Source organism: Leptonotus elevatus, chromosome 20 (genome assembly GCF_054856555.1).
Source record: "Leptonotus elevatus isolate MCC_2025b chromosome 20, RoL_Lele_1.0, whole genome shotgun sequence".
Classification (NCBI taxonomy): domain Eukaryota; kingdom Metazoa; phylum Chordata; class Actinopteri; order Syngnathiformes; family Syngnathidae; genus Leptonotus; species Leptonotus elevatus.
Window position 1 is genome coordinate 12,945,031 of NC_141258.1, and position 15,843 is coordinate 12,960,873.

Consider the following 15,843-nt stretch of genomic DNA (forward strand, 5'->3'; position numbering starts at 1 on the left):
TTGGTGTTTTCATTTTGAAAGGAAAATTTACCAAAAGAGACGCGGAGTTTTGCAATGTGGTAAAGCGAGTTTGGTGGGTTTGTCTAATGTTTAAGGTGAGCTGTTTGGTTTGTTTTTTCATTGTTTGCTGCACATCGAGCATCAAGCAGGACGGGTAAGCGGCTATTTCCTTTCAACATCCTTTCTCCTCTTCTTCTTATTTTTTTAACTTTTTTTTTCTTCTCTGAGCAAGTTTGCATTCAGGACTCAGTTTTTCCTTCCTTTTCTTTCACGTCGACTATAGATGGAACTAATGTGCTTTTTTTTTTGTTTTTATTACGGACTTGGTTTTACTCTGATGTTGGATAAATATTATTTTTTTATGTGCAAGTGTTAATAAATCGTTTTTGTGTGATCGTAGATAACAGGGTGTGGCTGCAGGCAAGTCAGAAAACGAAAGCAGGAAGTGCACTTGGGGACTTTTTCCAAATATTTCCTTCACTCATGACTGCGCTGCGGCTCTCTTGAGAGTGAACGTTGGAAGCTTGTCGACAGAGTCGGTATCTTCGCAAGGAATGATGGCCAGCCGAGCTGAGGACCATCTCCAATGTCCAACCTGTTTGGAGAGCTTTAAAGATCCTGTCATGCTGCCGTGTAGTCACAACTTCTGTCGTGCGTGTGTACAGCAGTGGTGGAAGCAGAAAGGAGATCGAACGTGTCCAGTCTGTAGGACGGAGTTTAGATCAATTGATGTACCTCTGAACTTGGCCCTGAAGAACATATGTGAGGTCTTTTCACAAGCCTCAGTGGAGTCTGACGATATCTGCAGCTTGCACAAAGAGAAACTGAAACTCTTCTGTGTGGACCACCAGGAGCTTGTGTGCCTCATCTGCAGAGATGCAAAAATCCACGCTGGCCACAAGTTCTGTCCCTTCATTGAAGTTCACAAAGATCACAAAGACAAACTCCAGGATGGCCTGCAGGACGCAAAGAAAAGACTGAAAGATTACATTGAGACAAGAGACAACTGCAATGAACAAGCGACGTACATCAAGGTCCAGAGGGAGCAGGTGGAAAACAAGATTAAGTTGGATTTCGAGGAACTTCGTCGCTTCTTGCAGGCTGAGGAGGAGGCCAGGTTGTCTGCTGTGAGGGAGGAAGAGGAGGAGAAGAGTCGGATAATGAAGGAGAAGATTCAGGCTCTCAGCAGAGACATGGCCGCGCTGTCAGACGCGATCAGAAGCACAGAAGAGCAGCTGACCTCTGACGCCGTTTCTTTCATGAAGAACTTCAAGAATACGATGACCAAAATCAAGAAGCTACCCGACGAGCCCAAACTGCTGCCAGGAGCTCTGCTGGACGAAGTCAAGCATGTGGGCAACCTCAAGTTCAGCGTGTGGGAACGAATGAAGGAGATGGTCTCCTATAGTCCCGTCATACTGGACCCAAACACGGCCGATCCGGATCTCAGTCTGTCTGAAGATCTGACCAGTGTGAGTCATCAAAAAGAACATCAGCGTCCAAACAATCCAGAGAGGTCCGAGTGGATATGTGTGCTTGGTTCTGCTTTGGTCTCACAAACGCACATGTGGGATGTTGAGGTGGGAGACAACAGACACTGGGAACTAGGTGTGGCATGGGGTGATTCTTGTTTGCCACATAGCATGACAGCATGGCGCATTTCATTTCGTGATTATAAATACAGAAAGTTTGGGGAGTCATTTGGATTTTGGAATCCGCCAGTGAAGCTGCAGAAGATCCGAGTTCACGTGGACATGAACAAAAGATCAGTTTCATTCTCTGAATCACATACAAACACTGAATTGTGCAAAACAAAACCTTCCTCTTGGCCACATTTATCTGACAACATGAAATTTTTTCCTTTCTTTTACACAACTGATAAAATTCCTCTGCAAATAATTCCACTTGCATGTCGTGTTACGACTCAAAGTCAGTGATGATATTGGAGATGTTTTGCTCCCACAATTGTCGTCAGTCAATTTGTATGAGATTTTTTTCCCCACTCACATATTTTACATTGATTTACCTGTTCAATAAATTCTTTAAAAAATTATATATGTATTTTTGAAGTTAAGGCCATTGGTTAAGAATGTGCAAGAAATAACTCAATCTGAATGAAATGTCATGTTGTGTTTCCAAAATGGAATAAAGTGCCTTGACTGTTTATTCAATTATTTCAGTATTTATTTATTTTAATATTGATGTATTTTGTATCTCAATATTTAGAAAAATATTAATAATTCAATATTGTTTTAATGTTTTTAATATTTCATTGATTATTTATTTACATATTTATTTGATTATTTCAATATATATTTTATATTTAAATATGTATTCAATCCATCAATATTACTGCTTAATACTTAAATATAAATATATGTATTTTTTAAATATTTATTCCATTATTTCCTTTTTTAGTTCACTATTTCCCTTATTTCAATATGTATTCAGTTATATTACTTTGTAAAATATGTTTTTGATATCCCCCATTAATGTGAATATTAATTCAATTATTTCAAGATGTTATCAATCTAATAGCTGCTTGTTCATTTCAATATTTATCAGAATATTTATTTAATACTCTACACTATTTCATTTAGAATTCCTAATTTATATATATTAGGGGTGTAAATCTCTCCAATTAAACCGTATCAAGATACGTATCGAATGTTGTCGATCTAAAAAAATTCGAATGACGTGAAGAAATGGATGGATGGATGATATTTTCAAAATGATATGTCAATCTTCACTAGATGGTTGGATTCCCTTTGTCTTAATCAGCTGCCTTGATGCGCCGTAGCATTGCCTGGGGGTCCTGGAAACACAGGCTTTCTTGGTGCTTGCTATCAGCTCTTTGTTTTGGGGTCTGGTGGCCCTCATTTTCCACTTGATAGTACTTTATTGTGGCCCTGGTTTCCCTCTTGTAATACAGTACTATCATGTGCAAAATAACATTAAACAAAAACACCAGCATATTGTAACCCCAAGCTGCATCTCCTAATAATATTTATCCCTCATTCCCTTACATCCAAATGCAAAACCTCAATTTTAACTATACTTTAGATCAGAACATAACATTATAACTTAAATGATATAAATAAGTAACATAAATAAGTCCAAATGACGCCTACATTGTGCACATTGATATGGAATATACTTTGAAGATAACTAAAACATTGACTCTTTTTTTTTTAATTGCTTGGACACCAAGTTGCTTTATGACAGGAGGTGCAGCCGAGATAGTTACCCAATTTGATCATGTAGCCACTAATTTCGTCTCATTATTTTTATTATAATTATGTATTTATTTTTGCCTGAATTGTTGGGGGCGGGGGGGCACACACACGCACGCCGAGAGTAGGTTTTAGCAGCATCGTCTGTACTTGTAGCCTGTTATTTGGTTGGGAGGGTCCTGCTGCCTCTTCTCGCAGGGCGCCTCCCCCGCTGTGAGTCTGGGGCACCTTCATTCTTTCATCATCCCTGGGTGGTGTTCAACCAACTTTACTTGCATCAGCGTCTTCGTCGTCTTCGCGAGCGTGTTGGTTGGTTTGAGGCGCACGCACAAAAGCAAACATCGACGTGAGCCGCGGTGGACAAAACTGCGTGGAATACGAATAAACTAAAAAATAAAAATCAGTGGAAACGGATTAGCACACTGGAACGATTCAGAAGCACTTACTTGTTAGCACTTGTGTTGTATATCTGACGTTAGTACAGAAGTGGGCAATCTCGGTCCTCAGTCCTGCAGGTTTTGGAGGTTTCTCACTTCCAACACAAGCTGATTCCAGTCAACAGGATCGTTCTCCGGTTTATGCAGAGCTTGCTGATGAGCTGATCATATATCAGCTGTGTTGGAGAAGGGAAACATCCAAAAACCTGTAGTGCCCTCGAGGACCGGTGTTTGACACCTAAATCATATTGTGTAACGAACAAAGATTTTCAAACTTCATACTTTGAATGAAACCCATTCTAATGTGACAATTACCCCTTGTACTTTTGGAGCTGTGCATCATATTTCCTGTCTGGCAGCATTACTGTAAATCTTCCATCGTAAGATCAACACCCACTCCAAACACACCCCAGATGGGACTTGAACACACAATTCCTTGCTTAGGAGGCCAGTGCCTTATTCATTAGGCCACTGGGGCCGTTTCTTAATAAAAAATATTGTATACTTTTTGGTTTGCTGAAATTGGTTTGACAAAATAATTCATTTTTTTCTCTACTCTACTTGTACTTTTGGAGCTGTACATTCTAAAAACAGTTGGATCAAAAATAACCCAACTATGGGTAAAAAATTGACCGATCCTCTACTTGGATCAATTTGACCCAACTTTGAGTCATTAAATGGGTCTTTTAGTGTAAAACAACTCATAGATGTTGCTCAGATCCTTTACTTGGGTTAAAAAATTGGGTCATTTTGTATAAAACAACGCAGAAAGTTGGGTCAAATTGACCCATAATGTGGATTGGTCCATTATTTGACCCAACTTTTTTTAGAGTATGTGTTAAATTCCATGGCTGGCAGATTTACTGTAAATCTTCCACCATAAGATTAACTCCCACTGCAGAAACACCCCCAACCCCACAATCCCTGGTTTAGGAGGAAAGTGTCTTATTCATTAGGCCACTGGGGAACTTTCTAAAAAAAAATTAAAAAAATTGTATACTTGTGGATATAGTCAGATATCTTGAATTTTGGATGCTGAAATAGGTTTTTATAGAAAAAAAATCCCTTTTTTCTCCTCCAAAATTAAGAAAGTGATTCAAATTCAATTCAATTCAACATCCCAAATTTGTAAATTATACGCAAAACAGCGAAGCTTTTCATTCACTAAATCATATTGTGTAATGAATAAAGATTTTCAATCTTCACACTTTGAAAGAAACCCATCCAAATGTGACAGTTACCCCTTGTACTACAGTCACGAGGCTGCCATATTACTCTTCCCCAAAAACATTTCTCGCAAATTGTAGAACATTTGAGACAGTACTGAGTACTGAACAGCATGATTTTTGATGATGTTTTAAATTTATTAAACATAAATAAGAGGATTTACAACTTGCCTTAATTATTTACGTTTACAGGAGGAAACTTTTATTTATTTATTTTTTATTAAAGAATTATAACTGTAATTCAACAAAAGATGCCTCTGCCAAATCTAACTCTTTGACTGCCAGACGTTTTCAGAAAAGGGATGCCGCCAGTGCCAGCCGATTTAAGCATTTTGACTGATCTTTCAAGGTCCACAGAAAATGTTCTGTTTGGACTATGGAAACACACGTACTACCAAATGAAAGATTGGACTTTCATCTTTCATCAGAAGTTTGTTTCTACCTTATTCCGTTCTTTAGTAATCAACAATAGAAAATGGTTAGTTTGAACCAATTTCGCCTGTTTTGGACCAAAATATGGAGAAATCAAGCTTTTAGTGAAACGATATTATTTCATGCATTCTAGTGAATTTTACACTTCTTTTTGTCCATGAATGATGCCACAAACACCTAAATAGTGCTTTACTTCTATAAAACACTACCACCAAGAATGAAAAAGTGTTTTTTGATAGCAAAATACGTTTATTTACATTCAACAGTGTAACAATTTGACAACAATTTGGCAAACTATTTACAAATGTGTGCAACTGTGGTGCTATTTACAAATATGTGGATGTTTCAACGACAGTTTTTCTTTTTGTAACACTCTCCTGCGTGCAAAGAGACGCAACAGCATTTGCACAAGATTGCCTCTTCGCGTGCGCCACTTTCTTGCAGGCCGTTTTTTTCCGGGGAATAGCAAGTATATACTGCAGTGTGTCATCAAGTCTAATATCAGGATCATGCTACGGTTACGTTACGGTGGTGTTACGTCTCGCTTCCTCGCGTCCTTCAGTTGCTATACCGGGTGGTAGGAGATGTTCTGATCCATTTTATCCACTCCATTCATGGTGGCATCGTAGTCCAGAAACAGTGTCTTCTCCGTGATCAGACTGTACCCGCTCCTCCGATGAATATGCATTGGACTCGGGGTACTCTTCATTGTCCGATCGAATGTCCGCTTGTGCAGCTCCGCGTTTTCCGGCCTTAGCAGCGCTAGCCGCGCTAAGCCGGTGAGGCTTACTACGTGTTCATAACAGTCACGCCAAAGCTTCCAACTTTGGCGTAGAGCTCGGAGTCCTCATCATCATCATCATCAATCTGCATTGGTCGATGCCAACTCTCCATCGCCCGATCGAATGTCCGATTGTGTAGAAGTACCCGGCCGGCTATTGTGCGCGTTTTCCGGCCTTAGCAGCGCTAGCCGCGCTAGCCGCGCTTACCGGTGAGGCTTACTACGTGTTCATAACAGTCACGCCAAAGCTTCCAACTTTGGCGTAGAGCTCGTTGTCATCATCATCGTTGACATCAATGCGCTTTTTAGTATTGATTGATGCTTTCCGTCTTTGAAAAAAATGCTCAAGCGTGAGCTGCTTGTAACCGGTTGCTTGGTCAAGCCATTGTGGCTTGGATCAGCCATTGTCTCCTCAACACTCTAGCTCCGCCTCACGTCTTCTACTGACGCCCACGGTGGGCGGCCCATCCAACCTTGTGCAAAGAGAGTCATCGCTGCCCTCTAGGGGCCAAAACGAGTCTTTGACTAATCATATCTGCCTGATACTTTCAGCACAGCTGCCCAAGGCTTTCCTGCACCCGTTTTTGAAAAAAAAAAAAAAACATAGGGGACGTCTTTTAACGTCCTCGGCGCCCTTCCCTAGGTTTATGCTAAACGTTTTATAACGTTTATGGCAGTCAAAGAGCTAATATTGGGGTCTAAGGAACTGAGCGATAGAAAAAAAAGGGGGTCTTCAAAGCAGCACATACCGTCCACTTTATTATTATTATTTTTTACTTGTTAAAAAATAGTGACCACCCAGCCACAACCCCCCCCCCCCCACACACACACACACACACACCAACCCCCCCCCCCGCCCTATACTAAGAGCCTACGAGCTTCAGGCTATATGTCTAATCTGTACCTATACGTATAGTTGATACAGTAGTTTGCTCGAGAGATGGGAGGAACAAGATGGCCCCCCTGTGGCTTCAATGGCTTGCGTGGGCATGTATCTGACTCCAGTAATATATTCAGTTCAGTGGTTAGGCAATAATTCGCTATTACTTATAAATACCAACAATCCAAAAATAATTGCATCATTTATTGAAAGTTGATTTTGGATATTAATGTATGGAATGAAAATGGATCATTTTGGTTTGATAAATGTGGTGACCACACCCACCGATCTAATGCACCTCCTCCTTAGGCGTGCGAGATGTCAGTAGCCTGAATGCCGATGCTTCATTAGCCGACTTGGGCCTGGACTCGTTGATGGGTGTGGAAGTTCGCCAGACTCTTGAGCTTGACTACGACATCGTTATGGCCATGAGGGAGATCCGGCAGCTTACCATCAACAAGCTCCGTGAACTGTCCAATAAGAAGCCAGAAAGTTCAAATGGTAACATTACATATCTGAATTGACATCATACTGTTCTTTGTTGCTTGCAAATTCAAAAGGTGTATTTTTTTAGGGGTGCCAGATGATTAAAAAAATTATTATATATTTTTTTTGAGAGAGAGAGAGAGAGAGAGAGAGAGAGAGAGAGAGAGAGAGAGAGAGAGAGAGAGAGAGCTCAGTATTGTTCATTCGGTAATTTTGCCGATCCGACATGTCATCATCATTGCTCTCTCTTTTTTTTCCTCTTTTTTTGTATGTGCGTGAGTTGATTATAATTTTTAGGTATAATTAATCGCATGACTTTAATAGTTAACTCATGATTAATGGCACATTTTATATCTGTTCTAAATGTACAATATATATTTTTTTCTCATTTTCATACTCTTGTTAACATAAAATTGGGGAAAATTTTAGAAATGTGGCTGCATTATTTAGTCATTGATACAGTCATTTCATAATAATTCATAAAATTTAGTTAAAATTAAAAACAAGTGTGATTGATTTGTGTTGAGGCCATCTTCTGCCACTAGATGGCACAATTGCATTTGTAAGACATTGCTGACAACGCAGTGCATTTTTCTTTTCATATTAAGAGCTATCTAATCTTTAACATGAAGTAATTTGTGAAATTGTACAATACAACTTGACCCCAGACTCCACAAATATATGCATTATTATTAATTTTATTAGTGCTAAATTTTGATGTTCACGTGTCTGCTGTGTTGAGACTGGAATTCCCCTGGTACAGGCTTTCCAAGAAAGGGGCGGACATTAATCACCCGTTAAAAAAATTTTTGTGGCGTTAAAGAAACTTTAAATGAACTCACTTTTTTTTTTATTCACTGTTTTAAACATTTCCATGCTCCAGCGAAAAAGGACGTCATTCGAACCTTGTCGGAGTCTAATCTGACAGAGCTATTAGTCAACCCAGATGGTCCCACCGTGGCATCCCTCAATGATGTGCAGAGCCAAGAAAGGCCGCTGTTCCTTGTCCACCCAATAGAGGGTTCTATTGCTGCCTTCAAGACACTTGCCTCCAAGCTTAGCGTGCCTTGCTATGGCTTGCAGTGCACCAAAGGTACTGTCAGTGATACATGAGGATAATGATGAGTTATTAACATTGTTTTTTTAGTTTCAATTTATATTTTAGCCGTTTTGGATTTAGTTATAGCAGTATGGCTCAATGAATAGAATTGTATTCTTATCTGTGTTACTTTCATGAGAGAAAGGGCAACGGGTTTGTACATTTGCTATCTTTAATGGGAGGGCCGGTCTCTGCCGGTCGGAAGAAGGGAGTCACAGGCTTATTATTATTGTTTTTCTCTAATCTGATTTATACCCATGGGAACAGATTCTCTTGTATTCACTGAGTTGTAACCAAATGTACTGTGGGCTGATGGGTGGAGACATTTCGTATTCGCCCACTTTTTAATAAATAAGGATGTGACGGAGAGCCGGACAACCTGATAGAACACGGCTTCAGTGTCGTCAGCTTTTGTCACCAGAAGCTTCTGATAATTATAATACCTTTGCAAAGGGACTTCTTCACCATGATCTCACCATTCAGTTAATTGAACACGCAAAGAGTACAATACTTAATATTGTCTACTCTAACAATATCTTTCACCTTCTCTTCTAAGACAAATTACCATATTTTTGTATGATGATGTATTTGGCGCCTGCGTGGCGTTTGAAATGTGCACTCAGTTGCAGAACCAGAAACTGCCCGTGGAGAATCTCTTCCTGTTTGATGGATCGCACTCATACGTGGCAGCCTATACACAGGTGAGAGGTCGACTACAAGCTGGGCGAGGTAACGTAGTAATCAAGTATCACTATGCTGACATGTATTTACATATTACATATCATATTGTGTTTTTTTTTTCAGGTATGTGACGGCAAAGTGTCAGTCCACGTCATTGAGGGCGACCACCACACATTTTTGGAAGGAGAGGGAGTAAACTCCATCAGCAGCATCATTCACAACTCGCTGGCTGAGCCAAGAGTCACCGCAAGGGAGGGTTAAAAAAACACACAAAAAAAACTTCAACAACACGCCTGTTCTAGTTCCGCAACATTCCCTACCCATAATATCTTAGTATATGGATGGTTAGCTTTGTTTAATTTTGGGAATATCCTAAGTTTTGCACAACATGTTTACATTTTGTGCCATTTTGCTATATTGACCAATATTTAACAATTTCCTTATTATTTAATGGTTGTTGTTTTTTTTAAACATTGAATCACAAGAATTTCACTTTCCCTCCAAACTTGCTGAAGCTGTGGTCTTACCTGACTGGGCACAAGTTACGTGCTGTGAACAGAAGAACTGAAGTGTCCTTGATTGCATTTTAAGGAATTTCTACATTGGAAGTTAACAATAAAAAGTCATAATTTTACATATTTTTTTATCTAACACTTTTTTGCACATTATGATACAGGATATTATAACAAGGATAATCACATACAATAATGGAATGTCACAAAAAGCCGCACTAAGCATATGTTTGCTGCATCACTGTCAGTATTATTTCACAATTGGACTATTTTTGGCTGGATATGCATTCTCATCAAAAAGAGCTCACCCAACTCATAATGAAATAAGGTCACAGTGGACCACGTTGTGATCTTAAGAGGTGAGAAGGGGGAGTTCAGCAGATTTATTTTCCCTGGCAAAATCCTTGTCCTCCTGAATAATGTAAGACACAAGGACCTTTTGTGGGAGTGGTATCGTTACAGGGTAAAAAAAAAAACATGAGTATGCTGTTGGACACAAGTATTACTCTTTATAAACCTGCAAGTACTGGTTGGTATGCAAGTTCTTCGTTACTAACACCTGTTATGCAAACTTTCATGCCCCCAGATGCGTTTGAGTGTACTGGGATCTTTGATGTCTGTGTTGTCTTAGTTTGAACCTTGTCAGGTTCATGACCTCCAGTAAGCACGCTGGTCCCCTGCAAGCAACAGCTAACATGATCTCTTGAGACTTGTGATCTGGTCAATGAAGGATTGAGTGTCAGAGGACAGAACAACTTTTTTTGAATTTATGCTACAATGTGTTTCTGACTATGTATATAATAAAAGCTTCTCACTAAATTTTTCATGGAACTGTGATTTTTCTGGAAATAAGTGATGTGATGTTTTATTCAAAACATGATAAAAAGGGTTTGACGTGGCACATTGATCATATTGATAGTGATTAATATTTGTTTTTTTACACTGACATATTGAGGCTTGTTTGTGTGGGAGCACCTGCAGGAAGTTAAGATTTTAACAAATGTTTTAATAAAAATTGAAATTCTTTTATTTTTTATTTTACCTACTCGTTCCAGATAAGAATCAATCAAATCAAGCTGTATTTCAATGTTGGTGTTTTCATTTTGAAAGGAAAATTTACCAAAAGAGGCGCGGAGTTTTGCAATGTGGTAAAGCGAGTTTGGTGGGTTTGTCTAATGTTTAAGGTGAGCTGTTTGGTTTGTTTTTTCATTGTTTGCTGCACATCGAGCACCAAGCAGGACGGGTAAGCGGCTATTTCTTTTCAACACCCTTTCTCCTCCTCTTCTTATTTTTTAAACTTTTTTTTTCTTTTCTGAGCAAGTTTGCATTCAGGATTCAGTTTTTCCTTCCTTTTCTTTCACGTCAACTATAGATGGAACTGATGAGCTTTGTTTTTTGTTTTTATTACGGACTTGGTTTTTTATGTGCAAGTGGTAATAAATCGTTTTTGTGTGATCGTAGATAACAGGGTCAAGTCAGAAAACGCAAGCAGGAAGTGCACTTGGGGACTTTTTCCAAATATTTCCTTCACTCGTGACTGCGTTGCGGCTCTCTTGAGAGTGAACGTTGGAAGCTTGTCGACATAGTCGGTATCTTCGCAAGGAACGATGGCCAGCCGAGCTGAGGACAATCTCCAATGTCCAACCTGTTTGGAGATCTTTAAAGATCCTGTCATGCTGCCGTGTAGCCACAACTTCTGTCGTGCGTGTGTACAGCAGTGGTGGGAGCAAAATAGAGATCGAACATGTCCAGTCTGTAGGACGGAGTTTAGATCAATTGATGTACCTCTGAACTTGGCCCTGAAGAACATGTGTGAGGCCTTTTCACAAGTCTCAGTGGAGTCTGACGACATCTGCAGCTTGCACAAGGAGAAACTGAAACTTTTCTGTGTGGACCACCAGGAGCTTGTGTGCCTCATCTGCAAAGATGCAAAAATCCACGCTGGCCACAAGTTCTATCCCTTCATTGAAGTTCACGAAGATCACAAAGACAAACTCCAGGACGGCCTGCAGGACGCAAAGAAAAGACTGAAAGATTACATTGAGACAAGAGACAACTGCAATGAACAAGCGACGTACATCAAGGTCCAGAGGGAGCAGGTGGAAAACAAGATTAAGTTGGATTTCGAGGAACTTCGTCGCTTCTTGCAGGCTGAGGAGGAGGCCAGGTTGTCTGCTGTGAGGGAGGAAGAGGAGGAGAAAAGTCGGATGATGAAGGAGAAGATTCAGGCTCTCAGCAGAGACATGGCCGCACTCTCAGACGCGATCAGAAGCACAGAGGAGAAGCTGACCTCTGACCCCGTTTCCTTCATGAAGAACTTCAAGAATACGATGACCAAAATCCAGAACCTACCCGACAAGCCCAAACTGCTCTCAGGAGCTCTGCTGGACGAAGTCAAGCATGTGGGCAACCTCAAGTTCAGCGTGTGGGAACGAATGAAGGAGATGGTCTCCTACAGACCCGTCATACTGGACCCAAACACGGCCGATCCAGTACTCAGTCTGTCTGCAGATCTGACCAGTGTGAGTCATCAAAAAGAACATCAGCGTCCAAACAATCCAGAGAGGTCCAAGTGGAAATATGTGCTTGGTTCTGCTTTGGTCTCACAAACGCACATGTGGGATGTTGAGGTGGGAGACAACAGAAACTGGGTACTGGGTGTGGCATGGGGTGATTCTTGTTTGCCACATGACATAAAAACATGGAGCATTGCATTTTATGATGATGAATACAGAACGTTTGGGGAGTCATTTGAATTTTGGAATCCGCCAGTGAAGCTGCAGAAGATCCGAGTTCATGTGGACATGAAAAAAAGATCAGTTTTATTCTCTGAATCACATACAAACACTGAATTGTGCAAAACAGAACCTTCCTATTGGCCACATTTGTCTGACAACATGATTTTTTTTCCTTTCTTTTACACAACTGATAAAATTCCTCTGCAAATAATTCCACTTGCATGTCGTGTTACGACTCAAAGTCAGTGATGATATTGGAGATGTTTAGCTCCTACAATTGTCGTCAGTCATTTTGTATGAGATTTTTTTCCCCACTCACATATTTTACATTGATTGACCTGTTCAATAAATTATTTAAAAATATATATGTATTTTTTAAGTTAAGGCCATTGGTTAAGAATGTGCAAGAAAGAACTCATTCTGAATGAAATGTCAAGATGTGTATTCCAAAATGGAATAAAGTGCCTTGACTGTTTATTCAATTATTTCAGTATTTATTTATTTTAATATTGATGTATTTTTTATCTCAATATTTATCTCAATATTAATAATTCAATATTGTTTTAATGTTTTTAATATTTCATTGATTATTTATTGACATATTTATTTGATTGTTTCAATATATATTTTGTATTTAAATATTTATTCAATCCATCAATATTACTGCTAGAAAAAAAAGACTGAGCCTTATTAAATCTGCAATTTTTGTTGGAAAAAAAATTGTTTAAACCATTTGGAAAAATCTGTGTGGGCGGAGTCAAACGTTTAAGTCCAACCCATGTGACAGCCCGCCTCGAACGGCACTCTGTATCCAAGGCTACTTGGTCCTGGACCACTCCGCCACCCAGAGCCCATTACTGACTGCTTATGGTTTTCATGGTTCGGCTCACTGTTCTGTATATATTGGAAAGTAGATAGCCGATAGGCCAAGACTTTTGAAGCCACAAGGCTGCCATACTACTCCTCCCAAAAAACGTTCCCGCAAATTGTAGAACATTTGAGACTGTACTTCGTAGAAACAGCATGATTTATGATGATGTTTTAAATTTGTTAAACATAAATAAGAGGACTTCAGACACTTTATAACTTGCCTTAATAGGGTGCCTCCAATTCCCCACTTTCACCCCTGCTCAATACTTGAGATAAATTAATTAACAGATATAAGCAAGTAAAAGTAAACAAAAGAATCAATAATGCATTTGTAAATAGTTTTGCTACGATAATGGCCCCATACATAGCTTTCAAATTAAGAGTCAGCATAAACATTAAACAAACCAAAGCTCAACTGAAGGGCAGAACAGTCCCTATTCTTTTTTTCTATACGTTTTGTATGCTATTTGTTGTTTAAATAATATTCATTGTTAAAAAAATACGGAGGTGGGAATTTTTAGAAGCTAATACATAACGTAACTTTGTATCTTTGGGAAGTCGAGAGTGTATGTGTATCACTCAAACGAAGGTCGTGGGGGGAAAAAACAGCATTTGGAGAGGGAATATCTCCAGCACAACTTTATTTCCTCGTCTCATTCTCCAGCCAACACAACAACCGTCACAAATGCTTCTCCCTCATTTTTCAATGTATCCTTCCGTCAATCACTTTCATTTATAATAATGTAATTCCTTACCCCCAAATCAAAAACAAAATAGATCCCCTACAAATACATGTAACAATATGAAAATAAATCCTCTTACAATATTATACCTGTACAATTGAAGCCATCTCAAATCTACAGTTTGTGTCTGTAATATGGAGACAACAGTTTGAGACAAACTGACTCAACAAATAAAAATAAAGCCGTGAAGAAGCACCACGGACTTAAACATATGAAAAGAATAACAAAGCAGAGAAATAATTGTTTTCAAGCTATAAGCACTAATAAAGTGGCAACGTAAGATGGCCGCCATGGCACTCGCAGCGGCTTCACTTCTCCCAACAGTGAAATTGACAATACAATCATAATAAGTCTGAGGGATGCACATCGCACACAAATGTTCATTGTCCGAGTGGCGTTGCCATGGCGTGACGTCGTCAACAGGTGCAGGTGCCGATCTGACCTCCCGAGTACATCCGGTACCTATACCGGCTATTACAATAAAATAATGTTCTTTCTGATCCTGAGCAATCTGAGGGTGCTGGAATATGTCAGGTTGAAAGATCAGATTTTTCTATGCTATTGTTGATTAATAAAATGTGGTTTTGTTGGCGCCTGAGTAGTTTTTTTCCAATTAACTTTATTGTAGTTTAGTTTACAGAATAAACATGACATCAATTATTCTTTGCATGTGTCAAACAACACGAGAAAACCAGAAGGAATATCATGTATGGGTCCATCAATACAAATATAGAACAATGACTGAACATCATAGAAGTGTTAAGATCAATAATATAGAATAACAAAAAGTACCAATGATAAAGAAATACAAAAAGTAGGGGGGAAACTAAACAAATTACACAATTCAGTAGGGAATTCTTTTAAATATGCATGTATTTGTTTTGTGCTTTTGTACATTTTAATTATTCAAGAGATGTCAGGTATAAAATGAATTAACTTAGAAAAACTATACATTTGGGAGATGATTTAAAAATTATGTTCTCATGAATAAAAAACTCGGAGAGACAGAGAATTACATTGCAGCAAACTTTGTCATCTTTGTTTCTAGTATCATATTGAATGTTATGTCATTCAGAGAAATACAATCTGGAAAAAATTGGATTTTCTTTTTTATCCATTTATGGACATCAGCACAGAACGTGTGTACAAGCCGGCATAAAAAATATGGGTGATAGGGGGGAAGTTATGTGCATTGTTCTTAGTATGTATATAATAAATAAATCCATAATTGAATCGAACCAGAACAATTTATCGGAATCCGCCATCTTTGTTATTTAAATTTAGAGTGTATATTAAATTTCTTGCCTGGCAGATTTACTGTAAACATTCCACCATAAGACCAACTCCAACTCCAGAAACACCCCAGATGGGACTTGAACACACAATCCCTGTCTTAGGAGGGCAGTGCCTTATCCATTAGGCCACTGGGGCACTTTCTTGACAAAAAATATTGTATATTTGTGGAGATGGTCACATATTGCATTTTGGTTGCTGAAATAGGTTAAAATTAAGAAAGTGAGATCGGTTAGGCCAGGGCAATTATAAGCTTTTAGCTTCAGCCCTAAACCCCTCGGTTGAAATTGCGTAAAAATAAATAAATACATATATATATATATATATATATATATATATATATATATATATATATATATATATATATATATATATATATATATATATATATATATATATATATATATATATATTTATATATATATATATATA

The 15,843-nt window shown here is 38.7% G+C and overlaps 2 protein-coding genes across 3 annotated transcripts; both read left to right on the forward strand.

Annotated features, from left to right (window-relative positions):
- The first annotated feature begins 102 nt into the window (after positions 1-102).
- On the forward strand, positions 103-2,174 carry LOC147157126 (E3 ubiquitin-protein ligase TRIM35-like). 2 transcript variants are annotated; one of them, XM_086064077.1, is made up of 2 exons: positions 103-154; positions 401-2,174. In XM_086064077.1, the coding sequence occupies exon 2, from the start codon at positions 555-557 to the stop codon at positions 1,935-1,937; it is 1,383 nt and encodes a 460-aa protein (XP_085920203.1). In that variant the 5' UTR covers positions 103-154; positions 401-554; the 3' UTR covers positions 1,938-2,174. The 2 variants fall into 2 exon arrangements, with proteins under 2 accessions (XP_085920203.1, XP_085920204.1); XM_086064078.1 differs by lacking the exon at positions 103-154 and having other exon boundaries at positions 219-1,959; positions 2,083-2,174.
- Positions 2,175-10,984: 8,810 nt separating this feature from the next.
- Positions 10,985-12,982, forward strand: LOC147157127 (E3 ubiquitin-protein ligase TRIM35-like). The gene is made up of 2 exons (XM_086064406.1): positions 10,985-11,010; positions 11,229-12,982. The coding sequence occupies exon 2, from the start codon at positions 11,375-11,377 to the stop codon at positions 12,752-12,754; it is 1,380 nt and encodes a 459-aa protein (XP_085920532.1). The 5' UTR covers positions 10,985-11,010; positions 11,229-11,374; the 3' UTR covers positions 12,755-12,982.
- The last annotated feature ends 2,861 nt before the right edge of the window (positions 12,983-15,843 follow it).